Source organism: Anas platyrhynchos, chromosome 1 (genome assembly GCF_047663525.1).
Source record: "Anas platyrhynchos isolate ZD024472 breed Pekin duck chromosome 1, IASCAAS_PekinDuck_T2T, whole genome shotgun sequence".
In the NCBI taxonomy this organism is placed as follows: domain Eukaryota; kingdom Metazoa; phylum Chordata; class Aves; order Anseriformes; family Anatidae; genus Anas; species Anas platyrhynchos.
Genome location: NC_092587.1, coordinates 82,298,734 through 82,313,657, shown reverse-complemented (window position 1 = coordinate 82,313,657; position 14,924 = coordinate 82,298,734). Strand labels below are relative to the sequence as shown.

The 14,924-nt window shown below is 50.7% G+C and overlaps 1 protein-coding gene across 5 annotated transcripts; it reads left to right on the top strand.

Moving 5' to 3' along the window:
• The first annotated feature begins 398 nt into the window (after positions 1 to 398).
• Positions 399 to 13,491, top strand: PTPN6 (protein tyrosine phosphatase non-receptor type 6). 5 transcript variants are annotated; one of them, XM_072043300.1, is made up of 16 exons: positions 399 to 549; positions 707 to 804; positions 5,888 to 6,010; positions 6,328 to 6,522; positions 8,944 to 9,166; positions 9,292 to 9,408; positions 9,566 to 9,679; positions 10,101 to 10,197; positions 10,667 to 10,746; positions 10,841 to 10,990; positions 11,104 to 11,235; positions 11,453 to 11,607; positions 11,911 to 11,978; positions 12,161 to 12,312; positions 12,601 to 12,698; positions 12,790 to 13,491. In XM_072043300.1, the coding sequence occupies exons 2-16, from the start codon at positions 791 to 793 to the stop codon at positions 12,896 to 12,898; spliced, it is 1,827 nt and encodes a 608-aa protein (XP_071899401.1). In that variant the 5' UTR covers positions 399 to 549; positions 707 to 790; the 3' UTR covers positions 12,899 to 13,491. The 5 variants fall into 5 exon arrangements, with proteins under 5 accessions (XP_071899401.1, XP_071899396.1, XP_012952282.1 ...); XM_072043295.1 differs by having other exon boundaries at positions 400 to 549; positions 12,787 to 13,491; XM_013096828.5 differs by having other exon boundaries at positions 405 to 549; positions 704 to 804; positions 12,787 to 13,491.
• Positions 13,492 to 14,924: the final 1,433 nt, after the last annotated feature.

Sequence of the window (14,924 nt, the reverse complement as noted above, 5' to 3'; positions counted from 1 at the left end):
ACTGTACATGTGTAACCGTGTGCTGCGCTCTCTGGGACTGGAGAGAGGGAAAGGCAGAGGGCAGGTTCTCTCCCCCGTGAAGTTTTCTGCCTTTCCACCTCCCAGATGAAGGGGCATCTTCATCTGAGCATTTGTAGCCACCTGGCTTGTGTGCCTGTTTCCCCTGGGTGTGCTGCAGCCTTTGGGAAGGGCTGGCGGTGAAGAAGCCCGGGAGCCAGGTGTGAGCGCGGCGTTGGGTTGTGCACTCTGTGCCTTTTGGTTACAAACCCTGTAGGAATGTAGCCAGCAAGGGCGTCAACCTAGCGGATAGGAGGCAGGAAGAGCAGTCAGGCCCTTCCGTCGCTACCTACCTCCCCCCCCAGTTTGGTTTTGGCCTTCCCCCACCCCTCTAATTATTTATTAACTACAGCCCAGGAAGCGTTTTGCAAATGGTGAAAATTAAGCCCTCCGCCCAAGGCCTGCGTTTCACCTAGCCTGGAGCTACCACCTCCCTCAGCCTGCCCAGAAACAGGCAGGGCTCGGGGCTGAGCCTGTGCGGGCCAGACACAGGTGAGTCACAGGAGGCACCGCACACCCGGGGCACTGCCAGCTGCTCCTGCCCCAGCCCTGGAACGAGCTGCTCTGAGCATCCAGCCATGTTGTGAGGCTGTGAGGTCACCCCCTGCTACTTCCAATCTTCCTTTTTTTTTTTTCTTTTTTTCAGTAGGACGCCCTGGCTAAGGGCTGTGGTTCTTCCTCCACCAGCTGCTGTTAATTCCCCATCAGCGGGGACCTGCGAGTCACGGGCCTGATGCCATCCTGTGGGTGAGTGCTGCGTGTGCTACTTAGAGCAAGGAAACAGAGCTGCTGGGAAAAACTAAGCTGCTGGCAGCAGGAATCGAGCACAGAAGGGAAAAATACTGTAAAAAAAGAGCTGAGAGACTTGAGATTTAGTGTTTTAGATTGCTGTTACTGTTGCTCATCCTTGCTTTGATAAAGAAAAAGCAGTCTGTGATGCCCAGTTCACTGCAGTTATTCTGCGAGCCCTGAAGCTGCAGCACCTGAGGATAGTTTTGTACAGAGGGCGGTGAGGTGGCTGGCTCTTCTAGTCCTGGTGACTTTTGTTTTGCTACAGTCTTTATGGAACAGCAGGACAGGAAAACTTTGCCATTGGTATAAATGGGCGCTCTGCCCTGGGGGCTGTAGTGAGGTGGTGTAAGGAAAGGGGATTCTCATTAGTCCATGGGTAGAATCTGTTTGTCCTGTGGCCCCATGGCTTGGTGGAGCACAGGGCTAGGGCAGGTTACAGGGCGATGGTCCATATGCCCACTGACCAGCACCAGCTGGCCTTTACTTGGCACTAACAACTGTCACAGATGCCATTCCCCCAAACGTGAGAGTGGAGCAGGCCAATTAAGTCAATATCTGGGCAAGAGGTAACAGAGAAAGCAATGAGTAAGATATCAAAGAAGGAATCAACATCTGCTTTTGTGAAGGCAAATCCTGTCTTGCAGAACTAGATGTTTTGAGGAACTTAGCAAGCTTGCGGACAAGGGAGGACGGTCTCTCCAAAACAGAATTTGACAAGATTTTCTCATGTCAGTCTAAACAAAGCTGAAGCTATGGTACAAGAGAGAAGCTGACGCTTTTCTTGAGTGAATAACTTGCAGAAAATAGGAAACGGAAGGTAGGAATAAAAGTTAGGTTTTTACAGCAAAGGGAAGTTATCAGTGGTGACATGTAAGGGTCTGAGCTGAACCATGCGCTGTTCAGCATATTTCCAAATGACCAAATAGAGCTTGAATAGTGAGGTGAAAAAAATAACCCTCCAGCACATTGACTGCCACCACTCAGCATGGTGTCATTGGCAAATTTGTTGAGGGTGCACTCAATCCCACTTTTTTTTGTCCATGTTGCCAACATGGACAAAGACGTTAAGCAGCACTGGTCCCAATACCAGCCCCTGGGAAATGCCACCCATCACTGGTCTCCACCTGGACATTGAGCCACTGACCACAACTCTTTGATCGCGACTATCCTTGCTCTCTACAACTTCCAACATCAGTTGCTCTTCCTTTATCCACCAATGCCATAACCCCATTGTAGAAGGCCACCAAATTTCTCAGGCATGGTTTGCTCTTGTGGAGAAAAATGGCTCAAAATTTACATATAAAACATCTGTGTAACCTCCCTGGAGCAAGACTGTCACCATCAAGTCCATGCAAATGTTTGCTTTATGCATGGTTGTGGTGAATGATGGCTGAAATCATCGTTGTGTCTTTGTATGCTTATGTCTCGGCAGTATTTTGAACACTGTGCAGTTTTGGGTCACCTTTTGCCCTCATCTCCAAAACAATACAACAGAGTTGGAAACATCTCAGAGAGAGACGCCAGAAATGATCAGAAACGCAGGATAGCTCTGTATGGAGGCCATCTAAACAGGGTTGGATTGTCCAGCTTGGGAAACAGCTGAGGAAGGATACAGAAGTTAGAGGTCTATAAAATAATGAGCAGCTTGGGTGGGGTGAGTATGAATTAGGAGTTGGTCATTGATTTATTATTCTTTACAACAACCATGTGTTAACAAAAATGGGCAGGAAACAGTTTATAAGCAAGCCAAAGGAGATGTTGGTCCTGAGGCTTAGCAGTGGAACTCATTGCTCAGTTTCTTGTGGACTTGACAGACAACTACGGTAGCTGCACATAGAGGCTTAGGGAGCATGCGAGGGCGGGATGACGATGACAACGACGATGGTGCTGACCTCTGTGCATAACCTCTCCTTCTACTCTTCCTTTGACAGCCATTTTGACCTCTAGATGGCCTAGTCCAAGCCCTTGCTCACAGCAGAGCTGTCTCAAATGTTAGTTATATCAGGTTGCTCTGAGCCTTTTTCAGGTTAGTCTTGCACATCTTAGGGAGTGGAGATTCTTCAGCCTCTCTGGGCACGCGTGGCAATTGCTGAACCACCCCTTGTGTATGTGCCTTTTGTCCTGATACCTGATCAGAACTTCCCTTTATGCAAGTTAAGCCTCTTGCCTCTTTTCCTCTTGCTGTGTCCCACAGAGCAGAATTTGGCTCCATCATCTCTAAAACCTCCACTCTCCTTTTACATATTCTTAGACTGCTATTTAAATCCCTTTATTAGCCATCTTTTCTCTAGGTTGAACAAACCTTGCTCTCAGCCACTGAGCTCCTCACTGCCTGAATGGCCCTGTGCTGGATTGTGCCTGTTTTTGGTGTCCTTTTTACAGCAGTCCAGATGTATGTACCTCTTAGTTAGCCACTTTGTTTATCCTCCCTTCTAAACTTGTGCATTTACTAGCTGTGGCTTTGGTCCACAAAGAATTTACATGATGAGGTTCTACCATCTGTGTTGGACTAAAAGCCAAACTACATCACAAGAGCAGCCTCTTTGCTCAAACCTCTTGACCTGTTAATTATATTATGGAGTCTGTTGCATGCTCTGACCATTCCAGAGGACAACCTGGAAGATACCAAGCAATTGTTTCTCTACTGTGATATTTCCCTACCTTACCAGCTGGAACTTCTCCTTGGTAGTTTTTAATTAGTTACCTTGGTGTCTTTGGTCTAGCTGGCCAAGGGAAGCCAGTAGATGTAATCTTTTTGGATTTCAGCAAACGCCCTTGATACCATCCCTCAGAGTATCCTTCTGGACAAAATGTCCAGAATACAGATAGAAAAATACATAATACAGTTATATATTAATAGGGTTATAATGAATAGGGTTTCATTAGGTGGGTAGCCAGTTGGTAATGGGGTTCCCCAGGGCTCCATTTTGGAACCAGTTCTCTTCAATGGTCTTATAAATGATCTGTACAGAAGGTTTGAATGAATACAAAGCAGGTTTTCAGGTGACACTAAATTAGGAGGAGCTGTCGACTCCCTTCAGGGTAGAGAGGCAAAGAGATCTGGACAAGTTAGAGGGCTGGGCTATCAACAACAATATGAGATTAAACAACAGCAAGTGTTGGATTCTGCACCCGAGACAGGACAACCCTGGTATATGTGCAGACTGGGGTATTTATTATCCAATATATAATAATAATAATATCCAATCAGATTATATCTAATATAGCAGGAATTCCCTTTGGGGACTTTTGCCCAGAAGTTTCTGTCTAATCACTAAACAATATTTGTTTTCTGGGCCAGTTTTCTATGTCAGCAGTTCGATTTAGGTGTAGTCCGTTCTTTGCGTAAAATTGGTTTCTTTGAGTTGCAGGTTTCTGTGCCTTTAAAGTCTTTCTCTCTTTTTTTTTTTTTTTTTTTTTTTTTAGTATCGGTTTTAAGTCAATACAGCTGGATTCCTGCAGCTCACCACATCCCAGCTTGTCATCTGTGCGAAACTGGAAGCATTTTGAAGGAAGGCGTTGTAGCTGCCTGGGCAGTCTTTCTAGCAATGCAGTTAGTTTCTCAGATCAAGTCCCCTGCACTTCCCTTTGCTGCTGGTTTCTGTATGTCTTGGCCACTACTAGCAGACAGTTCAGCTATTTGCAGGGTTTCCCAGTCTGGTGGTGTGTAGGGAAGTCTGCAGCTGCAAAGAGTTGAAATGAGCGAGTCTCTTGCTGCTCTTGCTGCCCACCCCATGTGTCTCAGCCACCACGCAGGGTAGCTGAGATGGTTCCAAGGAAGAGTCGGGCTCCTTTGCCGCCTGGATCATCCTCATCCTGGATCAATGCATCCTGGTCACTGCATTGCTCCCATTTGTTCGTAAGAACTGCAGGCTTTAAAATCGGTGCTATGGAAAAGTGTAGTCACAGGCTGTAGCTGGAAGCGGCTAGTTAACTGGAAATGGGTAGTTTTCTTTATTTCTTTCTCTCTGGGTGTACAGATTTACAGCTTTGGCCTTGGTACGCTGTACTGGGATCTCAAAGCTCCTAGGCTAAGCTGTCTTGATGCTGTGTGGGCCCACCACTTGTAGGGTGCTTCACTGCTGCGTGCGTGTGCTGCCTGCTTCAGCCTTGCAGATGTGTGGGTGACCTTAGGCAGCCGTGGTCCCCCTGGCACCACTGTGAGGATTCGGGGGTGAGAAACACTCCTGTTCCTTACTGACCTCTTGGAAAAGATGGGGAACAGAGAGAGGGCTTGCAGAACTGAATTTTGTGGCCATGGCTGGAACCTTAGAAACACTGGTAGAGTCAAAACCAATGTGAAAAAAAAAAAAAGCAAAAAAAAAAAAAAAAGCAAGGACCCAAGAATAACAGGGGGGCTGGGGAGGAAAGACGCAAAAGGAGAAGCAGAAGTGTGTGCAAAGCAGCTTGGGGCTGGGGAGCTGATGGCTCAGAGCGCTTCCTGTTCCTGGAGCTGCGCGTGCCCAGCTGTGCTGGGCTGCTCCTGCCCGTGCCCTGCAGCGGTGCGCAGAGGGCCACAAGATCCAGGCACGCAGTGAGGAGCAGGTTGATGGAGAGGGGCCGAATGGACTAGGAGTGGACAGCAGGAGTGATGCATGGCCAGCTCCCAAGGGGCGCAGACAGAGCTTGGCATCGGGCGCTCCATCGCGGACCTCCGACTTCCCTTTTCTCACCAGGGCAAAGAGATTTGTCCTCTGCGTTTTCTGAGTCGCTTTGGTGGTAGCCACTTGGCCTCCTCCTCTTCTTCTTCCCTCCACAATGGTGAGGTAAGAGGGTCTGAGAAACGTGTGCGTGGGGAGGGGAACCAGCGAAGTTAGGGCAGCTTGGAGGGGATCACCTTGGTAGCTGGATCTTGGTGGAAACCTTTCACAGGCTGTGGGGGAAAACGGGCACGTAGGAACCCTTCGTGCTGCTGCTGGTTGTCACCTGCAGAGGTATCTCTAGGGATGCTGACTGGGGACCATTCTTCACTGTACGTCTCCACAAGAGTGCCTGCAATTTCTCGTTTACTTGGTTCTGTTTTCATCTCCCCTGCTAGGTGGTTTCACCGTGACCTGAGTGGGCTGGAAGCCGAAGCCTTACTGAAGGGACGAGGTGTCCATGGGAGCTTCCTAGCCAGACCCAGCCGGAAAAATCAGGGGGATTTTTCCCTTTCAGTTCGGTAGGTAACTTGGAGCCCAACTTCTGTCTTTCCAGGTTTGCTTATGTACAATATGTAGAGGTCCTCATGAGCCCTGGGGTCTCTCCCTCATCATCTCCTTACTCCTTTGACTTCTCTCCATGCCATAAAAGGATCTGAGCTTCCCCAGTACCTTCTGGACCCTCGCTTAAGTTGCCTCAGGAGCTTCTTTTCCCAACCATCTCCTTCCACTGGGACGGTTTGCTATGGTTCCGTGGCAGGTGATGCAGGCAAAGCCTTCAAATTTTCTGCCTCTTATCCAGCTGCCTCACTGGACTTCTCTGTGCATCATTCCACAGGGTTGGTGACCAGGTAACCCACATCCGCATCCAGAATACCGGGGATTTCTACGACCTGTATGGAGGGGAGAAGTTCGCCACCTTGTCAGAGCTGGTGGAGTACTACACACAGCAACAGGGCTCGCTGCAGGACAAGGATGGAACCATCATCGACCTGCGATACCCGCTCAACTGCTCTGACCCCACTACGGAGAGGTATGGAGAAAGCAAAGCTGCTGGTATGGCAGTGATGAGACCTCCTCCATGCTCCATGGCCTCTCTGCCCTGCCCTCGTCCCCACAGGGCACCCTGCAAAAAGTGTCTCCTGGCTCCCTGTGCTTCCCCAGGGACAGCGTCCCCACCAGCAGCTGGACATGCCTCATCCCACCACAGCCGACCTCGCAGGGCTCTATTTATACTTTTGGTTTCTTGGTGCCTTTGCTATTTAGGCAGCATTCATCAAAAGCAACGCTTGTGGTGTGAGTCGCATCCACAGCGGTAGGCAGGGTGGCATGGTGTGGGGCAGCCCCAAACCTCCTTGCTCATCCCAGGCCTGGCTGGCTTGTGCGGCTGAGCGGGGCCACGCTCACCTGCTATTCCTGGCCCGCTCAGCCTCCTTCCTGCCCCGCTTTGCATATGTCTCTGACACCAAGTTAAATCAAATCAGGTGGTTTTTGCCCTCAGCGCTGTGCTTTCAGCCTCCCTGACGCAGCTCTGGGGAGCAGTTGTGCCGTGCCCTGGGGCGGGGGCAGGCTCAGGGTTGGGGGCAGGCAGGTCCCCCCGGTGCACCTGGGGAGCAGGGCACAGCCACGCTGCTCGGGACGTGCCTGGGGACACCCAGGTGTGCTCAGGGGCAGTGGTGCAGAGCGGGCAGTGTCTGTGTCCCGGCTGTCCTCTCCACTCGAGGCCGTTGCGCCGTGGCCCTGCAGTTTCCTCTCTTCCTCCCCTGCGGTTGGAAACTTCTCCCCCCCCTCAAGGCTCTTACGAAAGCTCCTCTCACTCTCTCCCCAAGTGATTTTCCATCACGTGGCTCTGAAGAGCTGGGCTCTGCTGGGGGGGGAGGAAGGGGGGACAGGACCCACTAACTCCTTCCTACGTGGGGAGGGGGGGTCCCAGAGACTTCTTTCCTGGGCAGGAGGGGAACCAAACGTTCCCCAGGGGACATCTCAGCACTGACAGGTGGTGGCTGCTCGCTTCTTTGGGAAGAGGGTGAGAAACGAGGGGTTGCCATGCTGTGGAAGTCAGCAGCTATTGCTTGCAGTGCACGAGGTGAGGATGAACAGAAACTGAAGCTGGCCAGCACTAGCTGAGACACAGTAATTGCCTGCCACAATTTGCTCTCAAAATGATTCCTCGAGGTTGCATAGAGGAGTGGGTTGCTCTGGCTGGAGTGCAGAGGATGGGTGAGTGAACGCCCAGCTATTTCTGCGACCATGGCATAGCCTCCTGAGCTAGATTTTACTTCTTGGGAATAGGCAGCAGAGGAGCTGTAACAATTCCAGATTCATCGTACCACAGCAGCAAACCTGCTACCATGGCGCATCTAAGCACCTGCCTGGCCTTGGCTGCAGTGTGTGCAGCAATGTAGGGAGTGTGCCTGGTGCTTGCTGCAGTACCTGAAGTGAGCAGCGGCAGGAAGAGGCGTTGCAAGTCGGTCTGATGCAAGAGCTACCTGCTTTTGAAATGCTGCTCACCGGGGAGATGGCCCAAACGGCTGTGGCTGCAGCTGCCAGGGGAGCTTTGTGGAAGCAGGACGGAGCTGTGGTGAGCACGGCCTTTAGACAGGAGCACCAGGGCTGAGACGGGTCCAGACCCAGCAGAGCAGCAAGTGGGGACAGTGGGAGCAGTGCTCCTCCACCCCGGGGTGCTGCCAGATCCCACCAGGCAGGCACGCACCTCCCTGAGACCTGCACACGTGTGAAGGGGCTTGGCAGTAGCTGTGCCATTTGCACCATGCTCATGTCCCTCTGCACCCTGAGCCATCCTGCAGCAGGGCGGAGAACGCCTCCGTCTGCAGGACTGTGCACGTGGATCAAGAGCAGTGAAAGCACCAGAAGCAGAATGTGGGCTCCAGGCGGCTCCTGGCATTTATCCCCATGGCTAGGCTGGTTGCTGCGGTGTGATGTGTTCAGGGAATGGGAATTATCCTCTGACTGAAGAGGTTCAGAAAGGGGGGGATGCTGCTAGAGGTCCAAGAGAAGTATCCTCCCCTAGGCTGGTCCTTTAATGGGTCTGATCTCAGCGTAGCCCTCTGTGTGCTGCTGATCCCATGGGAAAGTTTCTGACTGACCGAGGCAGTTTTGTTCCCTCAGTGCTTGAGTTTCCAAAGCACTCAGCGGCAGTAAGGTTGGAGTCCCAATAATACTGAGAGGTGCTAAAACCCACAAGTGCCCTCCCCGAGCTGATCTCAAAGCCAGTAAGCATTACTTTTTGTAAGGCTCTTCCCTTGGTTTCCCTCCCTTCATCCTTCCTCCATTTTTCCCCTTCTCCTCTCTTGCTTCAAGCCTTCTCTTCCCCCCACAGCTTCTCCTTCCACAGCTTGCTGCCCTGTACTCTTCAGCGAGTGGATGCTCAAGGGCACCCACTTACTTGCATCTCCACCTCTCTTCTGACCTTTTCCTGTTTTTATTTTTCTAGATGGTACCATGGGCATCTGTCAGGCGCGGCCGCTGAGTCACTTCTCCAGGTCAAAGCCACACCTTGGACCTTCCTGGTGCGGGAGAGCCTCAGCAAACCCGGGGATTTCGTCTTGTCCGTCCTGACCGACCAACCAAAACCTGGCTCTGATGCTCCTTCAGCTGGGGCAAGCAGCGCCTCCGGGGCCCGTCTCAAAGTCACCCACGTCAAAATCATGTGTGAGGTGAGCGGGTGGGAGTGCCACAAAGTGGTGCCTGTGACTGCACCTCAGCCTTCCCTTTCCCCTGAGCATTACCAGCTCTGCCTGTAGGGATGCTGTGGGATGTAACATGTCCTTCCTCCGTTTAGAATGGGCGTTACACAGTTGGAGGTGCTGAGAAGTTTGACAGCCTGGCCGATCTGGTGGAGCACTTCAAGAGGACTGGAATTGAGGAAGTGTCTGGCACCTTTGTGTACCTGAAGCAGGTAAATCCCATCTCCTCTGTTTCTCAGGGATCCTTTGGAGGGACCCCCTTGCTGTTTGTTTCTGCTCTGTGTCCCTCTCCTCCATAGCACACAAAGGAGACTCTGAACTCCAGCAGCATCTCTCTCATGCCAACCCGTTGTGTTTTCCTGTCCCCAGCCCTACTATGCTACAAGGGTGAACGCTGCTGACATCGAGAACAGAGTGCATGAACTGAACAAGAAGAGTGTATCTGAAGAAACATCCAAGGCTGGATTCTGGGAGGAATTTGATGTAAGAAACTGCTGGGGAAACTACTCTGGCGAAGTTTGGGGGGGAGTTCCTGTGCACCACCTCATTCTCCATCCCTGATTTCTTTCTGGACACAGACTTCTCAGGAAGTCTTGCAAATCCATGTTGATTTATCTCTGAGAGAAGTCTGTTTCCTCGGGGGTGGGGTGTGGGAGGGGTGTAAGCGTCATCATTAAGTGATTTAATCCAGTGAGATAGAAATGTAATTGTTCATGGATAGAAGAACTAGTCACCAAGACAGTAAGGACACGAACTTTGGACTTCTCGAGTCTAGGTTTCCTTTTCACTTCTCTGCTCCCCCACAAGCATACCCATGTGTCCTAAGAATTGCCACCCCTCCTTTGGGTGTCCACCTTCCCTGTCATATGTTGTGGCTTTACCATAACTTTCTCCTGTTTTTCAGAGCCTGCAAAAACAGGAAGCCAAGCAGCTGTTTGACCGTCATGAGGGACAGAGACCTGAAAACAAGAGCAAGAACCGATACAAGAACATCTTGCCTTGTGAGTCCTGCTCCTTTGCTGTTTTAAAAAATAAAATAAAAAAGGCAAGTAGACAGAGACTGGAGAGGTGTCCAAGTCATTTCTTGCCCTGTCTTGGCCTGCTCTGTCTTCCATGGTAGATTATGAGGTCTGCATTATGATTATGAGGCCCTTAATTTGAGGATTTAAGAGCTGATAAGAGGTCACAGCATTTTTATGACCTTGAAGGAAGGAAGGAAGGAAGTTTGCAGCAGACTGGATTATAGATTATGGTCTGTCATGGGGGGAGAGAAATGGGAACACAGGTTAAAACTGGCCTGACCTCAGAGAAGGAGTTGAAAATAACGTAAATGTATGAAATGGGTATGAAAATAGACCCATACTGTGTGCATTGGGTAATCTGGGTGAGGTGGCATGGGGCAGCTAAGGAGCTTCATGTCACCGGGCACCAAATATCTCATAACTCTGTTTATTCCTTTGCTGCCCCTAGTCGATCACTCTAGAGTCATCCTCCAAGGAAGGGACCCAAACATCCCCGGATCCGACTATATCAACGCCAACTACGTCAAGGTGAGGCTTTTGAAAGCTGGCAGTACGCCCAAGGTGGGGGGGGGAGGCCTGCCAACTCCTGCAGCCCTCTTGACGTTCCCCTGTCCACACCCAGAACAATCTGATCAGCCCAGACGAGTGCACCAAGACCTACATTGCGAGCCAGGGCTGCCTGGACGCCACAGTCAATGACTTCTGGCAGATGGTGTGGCAGGAGAACACTCGCATTATTGTGATGACCACGCGGGAGGTAGAAAAAGGGCGGGTAAGTTGGTGTTTGCAGGTGTTGGAGCTGCCCCCTTTTCCCCTTCAACCACGGCTGTTTTTTTTCTCTTTCCTGCATTTTGCCTGCCTTCACCCTCCTGTCTCTCTGCGCAGAATAAATGCGTGCCCTACTGGCCGGAGTTGGGCAGCACAAAAGAATACGGTCCCTACCTCGTGGAGAACATCGGGGAGCACGACGCACTGGAATACAAACTCCGCCACCTCTGCGTGTGCCCGAAGAACAACGTGAGTGTGCTTGGCTGGGGGCTGCCATGGAGCCTGCTGGGTGCTGTGGTGGTGCTGCTCTTGCATCAGTCCAGGGTTGTTGTTCCCCTTTGTTTTGGGCTGGGGCACTGGTGGAATCACCAAGGGGTGCACAAAACTTTGGCTTAAAACCTAGCTCTCTTTGGGACAGAGTTGGGTCTGGGTTGCAGTTTTACCGGTGGGGTATTTCTGTTATCAGAGTGATGCTGTGCGTGAGATCTGGCACTACCAGTACCTGAGCTGGCCTGACCACGGTGTCCCCAGTGAGCCAGGAGGAGTGCTGAGCTTCCTCGACCAAATAAACCAGAAACAGGAGAGCATCCCAGCTGCTGGGCCCATTCTGGTGCATTGCAGGTTGGTACAGACCCTAGGGTCTGAGGGGTAAAGTCTCTGTCCTGCTGCACCAGCCGTTCCCTAGGACATGTGAGCGAAGCACATGCCAACCCTTTCTCCTCTTTGATGTCCCCAAACCAAACCCTGCTGCCTGTTGAATCCTTGACTCTTCTGTGGCACCAACAAACAGCTGCTATGAGTGCTTCATGAAACAGCTGCCCCAGAAACAGCTGCATTTTGTTTCAGGACCTTGGCCTGTGCTCAGCTGGGGGGGATGTATTGATGTACAGGCAGCTCTGATCTCTGCTTGTTCTCTCCTTACAGCGCTGGGATCGGCCGCACGGGGACGATCATCGTCATCGATATGATAGTGGAAGCAATCTCCACCAAGGGTAAGAGGACCTCAGAGTGCCTTGGAAGATGCTGAGCAGGAAGGAGGGGTGGGAGGTCCATGGGGGAGGTAAGGGAGTTGAAAACTTCTTGACTGAGCTCCACTGTGACTGCTTCTGGTGCAGAACTGGGAGAGGGGGGTGTCAGCAAACATGTGCAAAGCTTTTCTGGTGCCCCTTGCTAGGGCTGGACTGTGACATTGACATCCAGAAGACCATCCAGATGGTGAGGTCCCAGCGCTCAGGGATGGTGCAGACAGAGGCCCAGTACAAGTTCATCTACATGGCCATCTGCCAGTTCATAGAGACAACCAAGAAAAAGCTGGAGGTTATCCAGGTGAGAAAGCAGACTCTCCTATCCCGTGAGCCAAAACACATCACAATGAGGCATGTCAGTGCCTCCAGAAATTCATTGCCCCACAGTTCACTCCTATACGAGAACACAGGTGTGTTCACCTCTGGGCTAGGGGTGGGCAGAAAATACTGAGCCTGAGGACTTCAGTCAACACCAAAATCCACTGAGATCCTAGCGTGATGTGTGGTTTAACAGCCAGAAATCTCCTATGATACCTCGCATGCTTTTCCCAGCCTGTACTCTTCTCAGCTAGCATTTTCTCTCCTGTAGTCTCAGAAAAGCAAGCAAACTGAGTCTGAGTATGGGAACATTGCCTACCCGCCTGCAATGAAGAACGCGCATGCCAAGGCCTCAAGAAAATCCTCCAAGTAAGTGCTGACCCTCTGGCAATGCTCTCCCTGCTGGTTCAGTGGCTTTTCCTTTCCGCTCACTTTTTCTCCTTTTTTCCTGGTCTAGCAGGCAGAAAGAGGAGTCAACAGTTTATGAGAACTTGGGCAAAAAGGAGGAGAAAGTACGGAAACAGCTCTCCTCAGACAAGAAGCAGAAAGGCTCAGTAAAGAAAAAATAAGCATCAATAAGCAGGTTTTGAACATGGAGTGCAGAACTGGAGCTTGGATCCAGGCTGGCCTGTCTCACATTCCCACCTCACGGACTGGAACTAGGCCTTCCCCATTTCTTCCATGCCATCTTCCAGTGCTCTGAACCAGGCTGCTTCACAGCTCAGCAGACCTCACTGTCCCTGGCCCACACTGGCCTGTGAACTTGCTCATTGTCCTTCATTCATTAACAGGAAAAAAAAAAAAAAATCACACCCTTCTTTCCCTTTGTGTGTGCACATTGGCACCTAAACTCACCCCTGCTTCAGCAGCTCCTCTTCTTGAGGAGTTACAGAAGAGCTTTACAGGAGCTACATCTCTACCTGCCCGTGAGTTAAAGAGTTTAGCCTGTTTAGCATTGCCCCAGGGCTCCTGTTTTAAAATACAGCATTTTGGGCCTCTTTCAGCTTAGCCTGCCTGTAATTCAACAGGTAACTGCCTGTTCTCTTTATCCTGACCTTCTACCCCCCAACCCCTTTTCTATTTGATCCTGTAAATATGCCAGAATTTGATGTGATGGCCATGTTTTCACTAGTGTTTGTAAATAAAAATGTATTTGTTTGAACGCTGACCTGGAAATTTCCTCTAGAATTGGGGTATAGCTATTCTCCTGCTTTCATTTACAGTCCTGCAGCCTTACAACAGCTCTAGCTTAGTTTTTCATCAGTTCTGGCAACCTTATGGTGGCATCTTACTGCGAGACTTGAGTGTTTATAGCCGTCAGGTTAAGTCTCATCACTGAAAGTCAGCTGTGACAGTCAGGCACAGACTTCTGCACCTCTGTTTTGGTATTTGGAAAAGTTGTAGAGCTGAAATTTTGTCTTTACAGAGAAGGCAGACCAGAGCATGACCACACCATGGTTTCACAGATGATAGCCAGTTACCTACAAGGGGTTAAGGGAGCTGGCTTGTTTAGTCTGGTAAAGAGGAGGCTGAGGGGCAAGCTGCTCTCATTTTCAACTAAACCGAGGAGCCCCTCGTGAAGATAGTGGCACACTGCAGAGCCAGAGGCAGTGGCTCCAAATTGCAGCTTGGGAGGCTCGGGTTGAACACCCATCTCCTCATCAGGCACCATTCCAACAGAAGCTCAGCACGGGAACTCTGTTCTTGCTGCTTTTCAGTACTGCCTGGACAAAGTCACAGCCCACGCGATCTACTGCTGGCACGTTTCCAGCAGGAACCTGGACTAAAGTCCTCCTGAGGCCCCTTCCCCCCACCATTTCGTATGAATCTGAACGCTGGTGAGTGTTCAAGTACTGTAGCCTGTCTGTGGTGGTGGCAATGAGCCTCAGCACAGCTTTTAGTCATGCCCCTCCAAACTAGGCCCCAGTCCATGAGCTGTACCTAGAAAACGTGGGAGAATGCCGAGTTTGGATAAAGCTATGGCTTTATCTGCAAAAAGTCAGACCCGAACTTTTTTGTGGCAGCTGGACGACGTAACAGACATGCTGGGGAACCTTTAATTTACAGGCACAGGCACTGCTTGATCTGTGAGCATTTGATACTCAGAGACTGTTGAGGTGGCCTGGACTAGAATCTGGTTAGAGCTGATAAGTGGAAGAGCTCAGTCCCTACTTAGTGGAAAGTCTGAGATGAAATTCACGGAGTGACCTAGGACTCAGAATGCCTGGAAATGTGGGAGAATTTCTTCTGGTCTGAGACACATCTAGGCCCTGTGTATGAAGTCAATGGCATTTAGGGAACTGAATAATTCATCACTCTCACCTGACACCAGACCACAGTGAGCACTTGAGAAACCTAGCTGTAGTTTTCCCCTGCTTTGGTGCAGGGATCCTAGGACCACATTCTCTCCTCTCAATGTAGAGCAGAAATCCAGACGGGTGAATGGGGAGAAAAGAGAAGAAATGAGACATACCTGGAGCTCTGGCCCACGTAGCTTGTAATTCAGTGGAAACAGTGAGCCTGCAAGGTGAGGTACCTGCCTAAGAACTGGTAAGGTGCCTGCAACCAAAGAAGAGCTCTACTCCATTTTCCCCT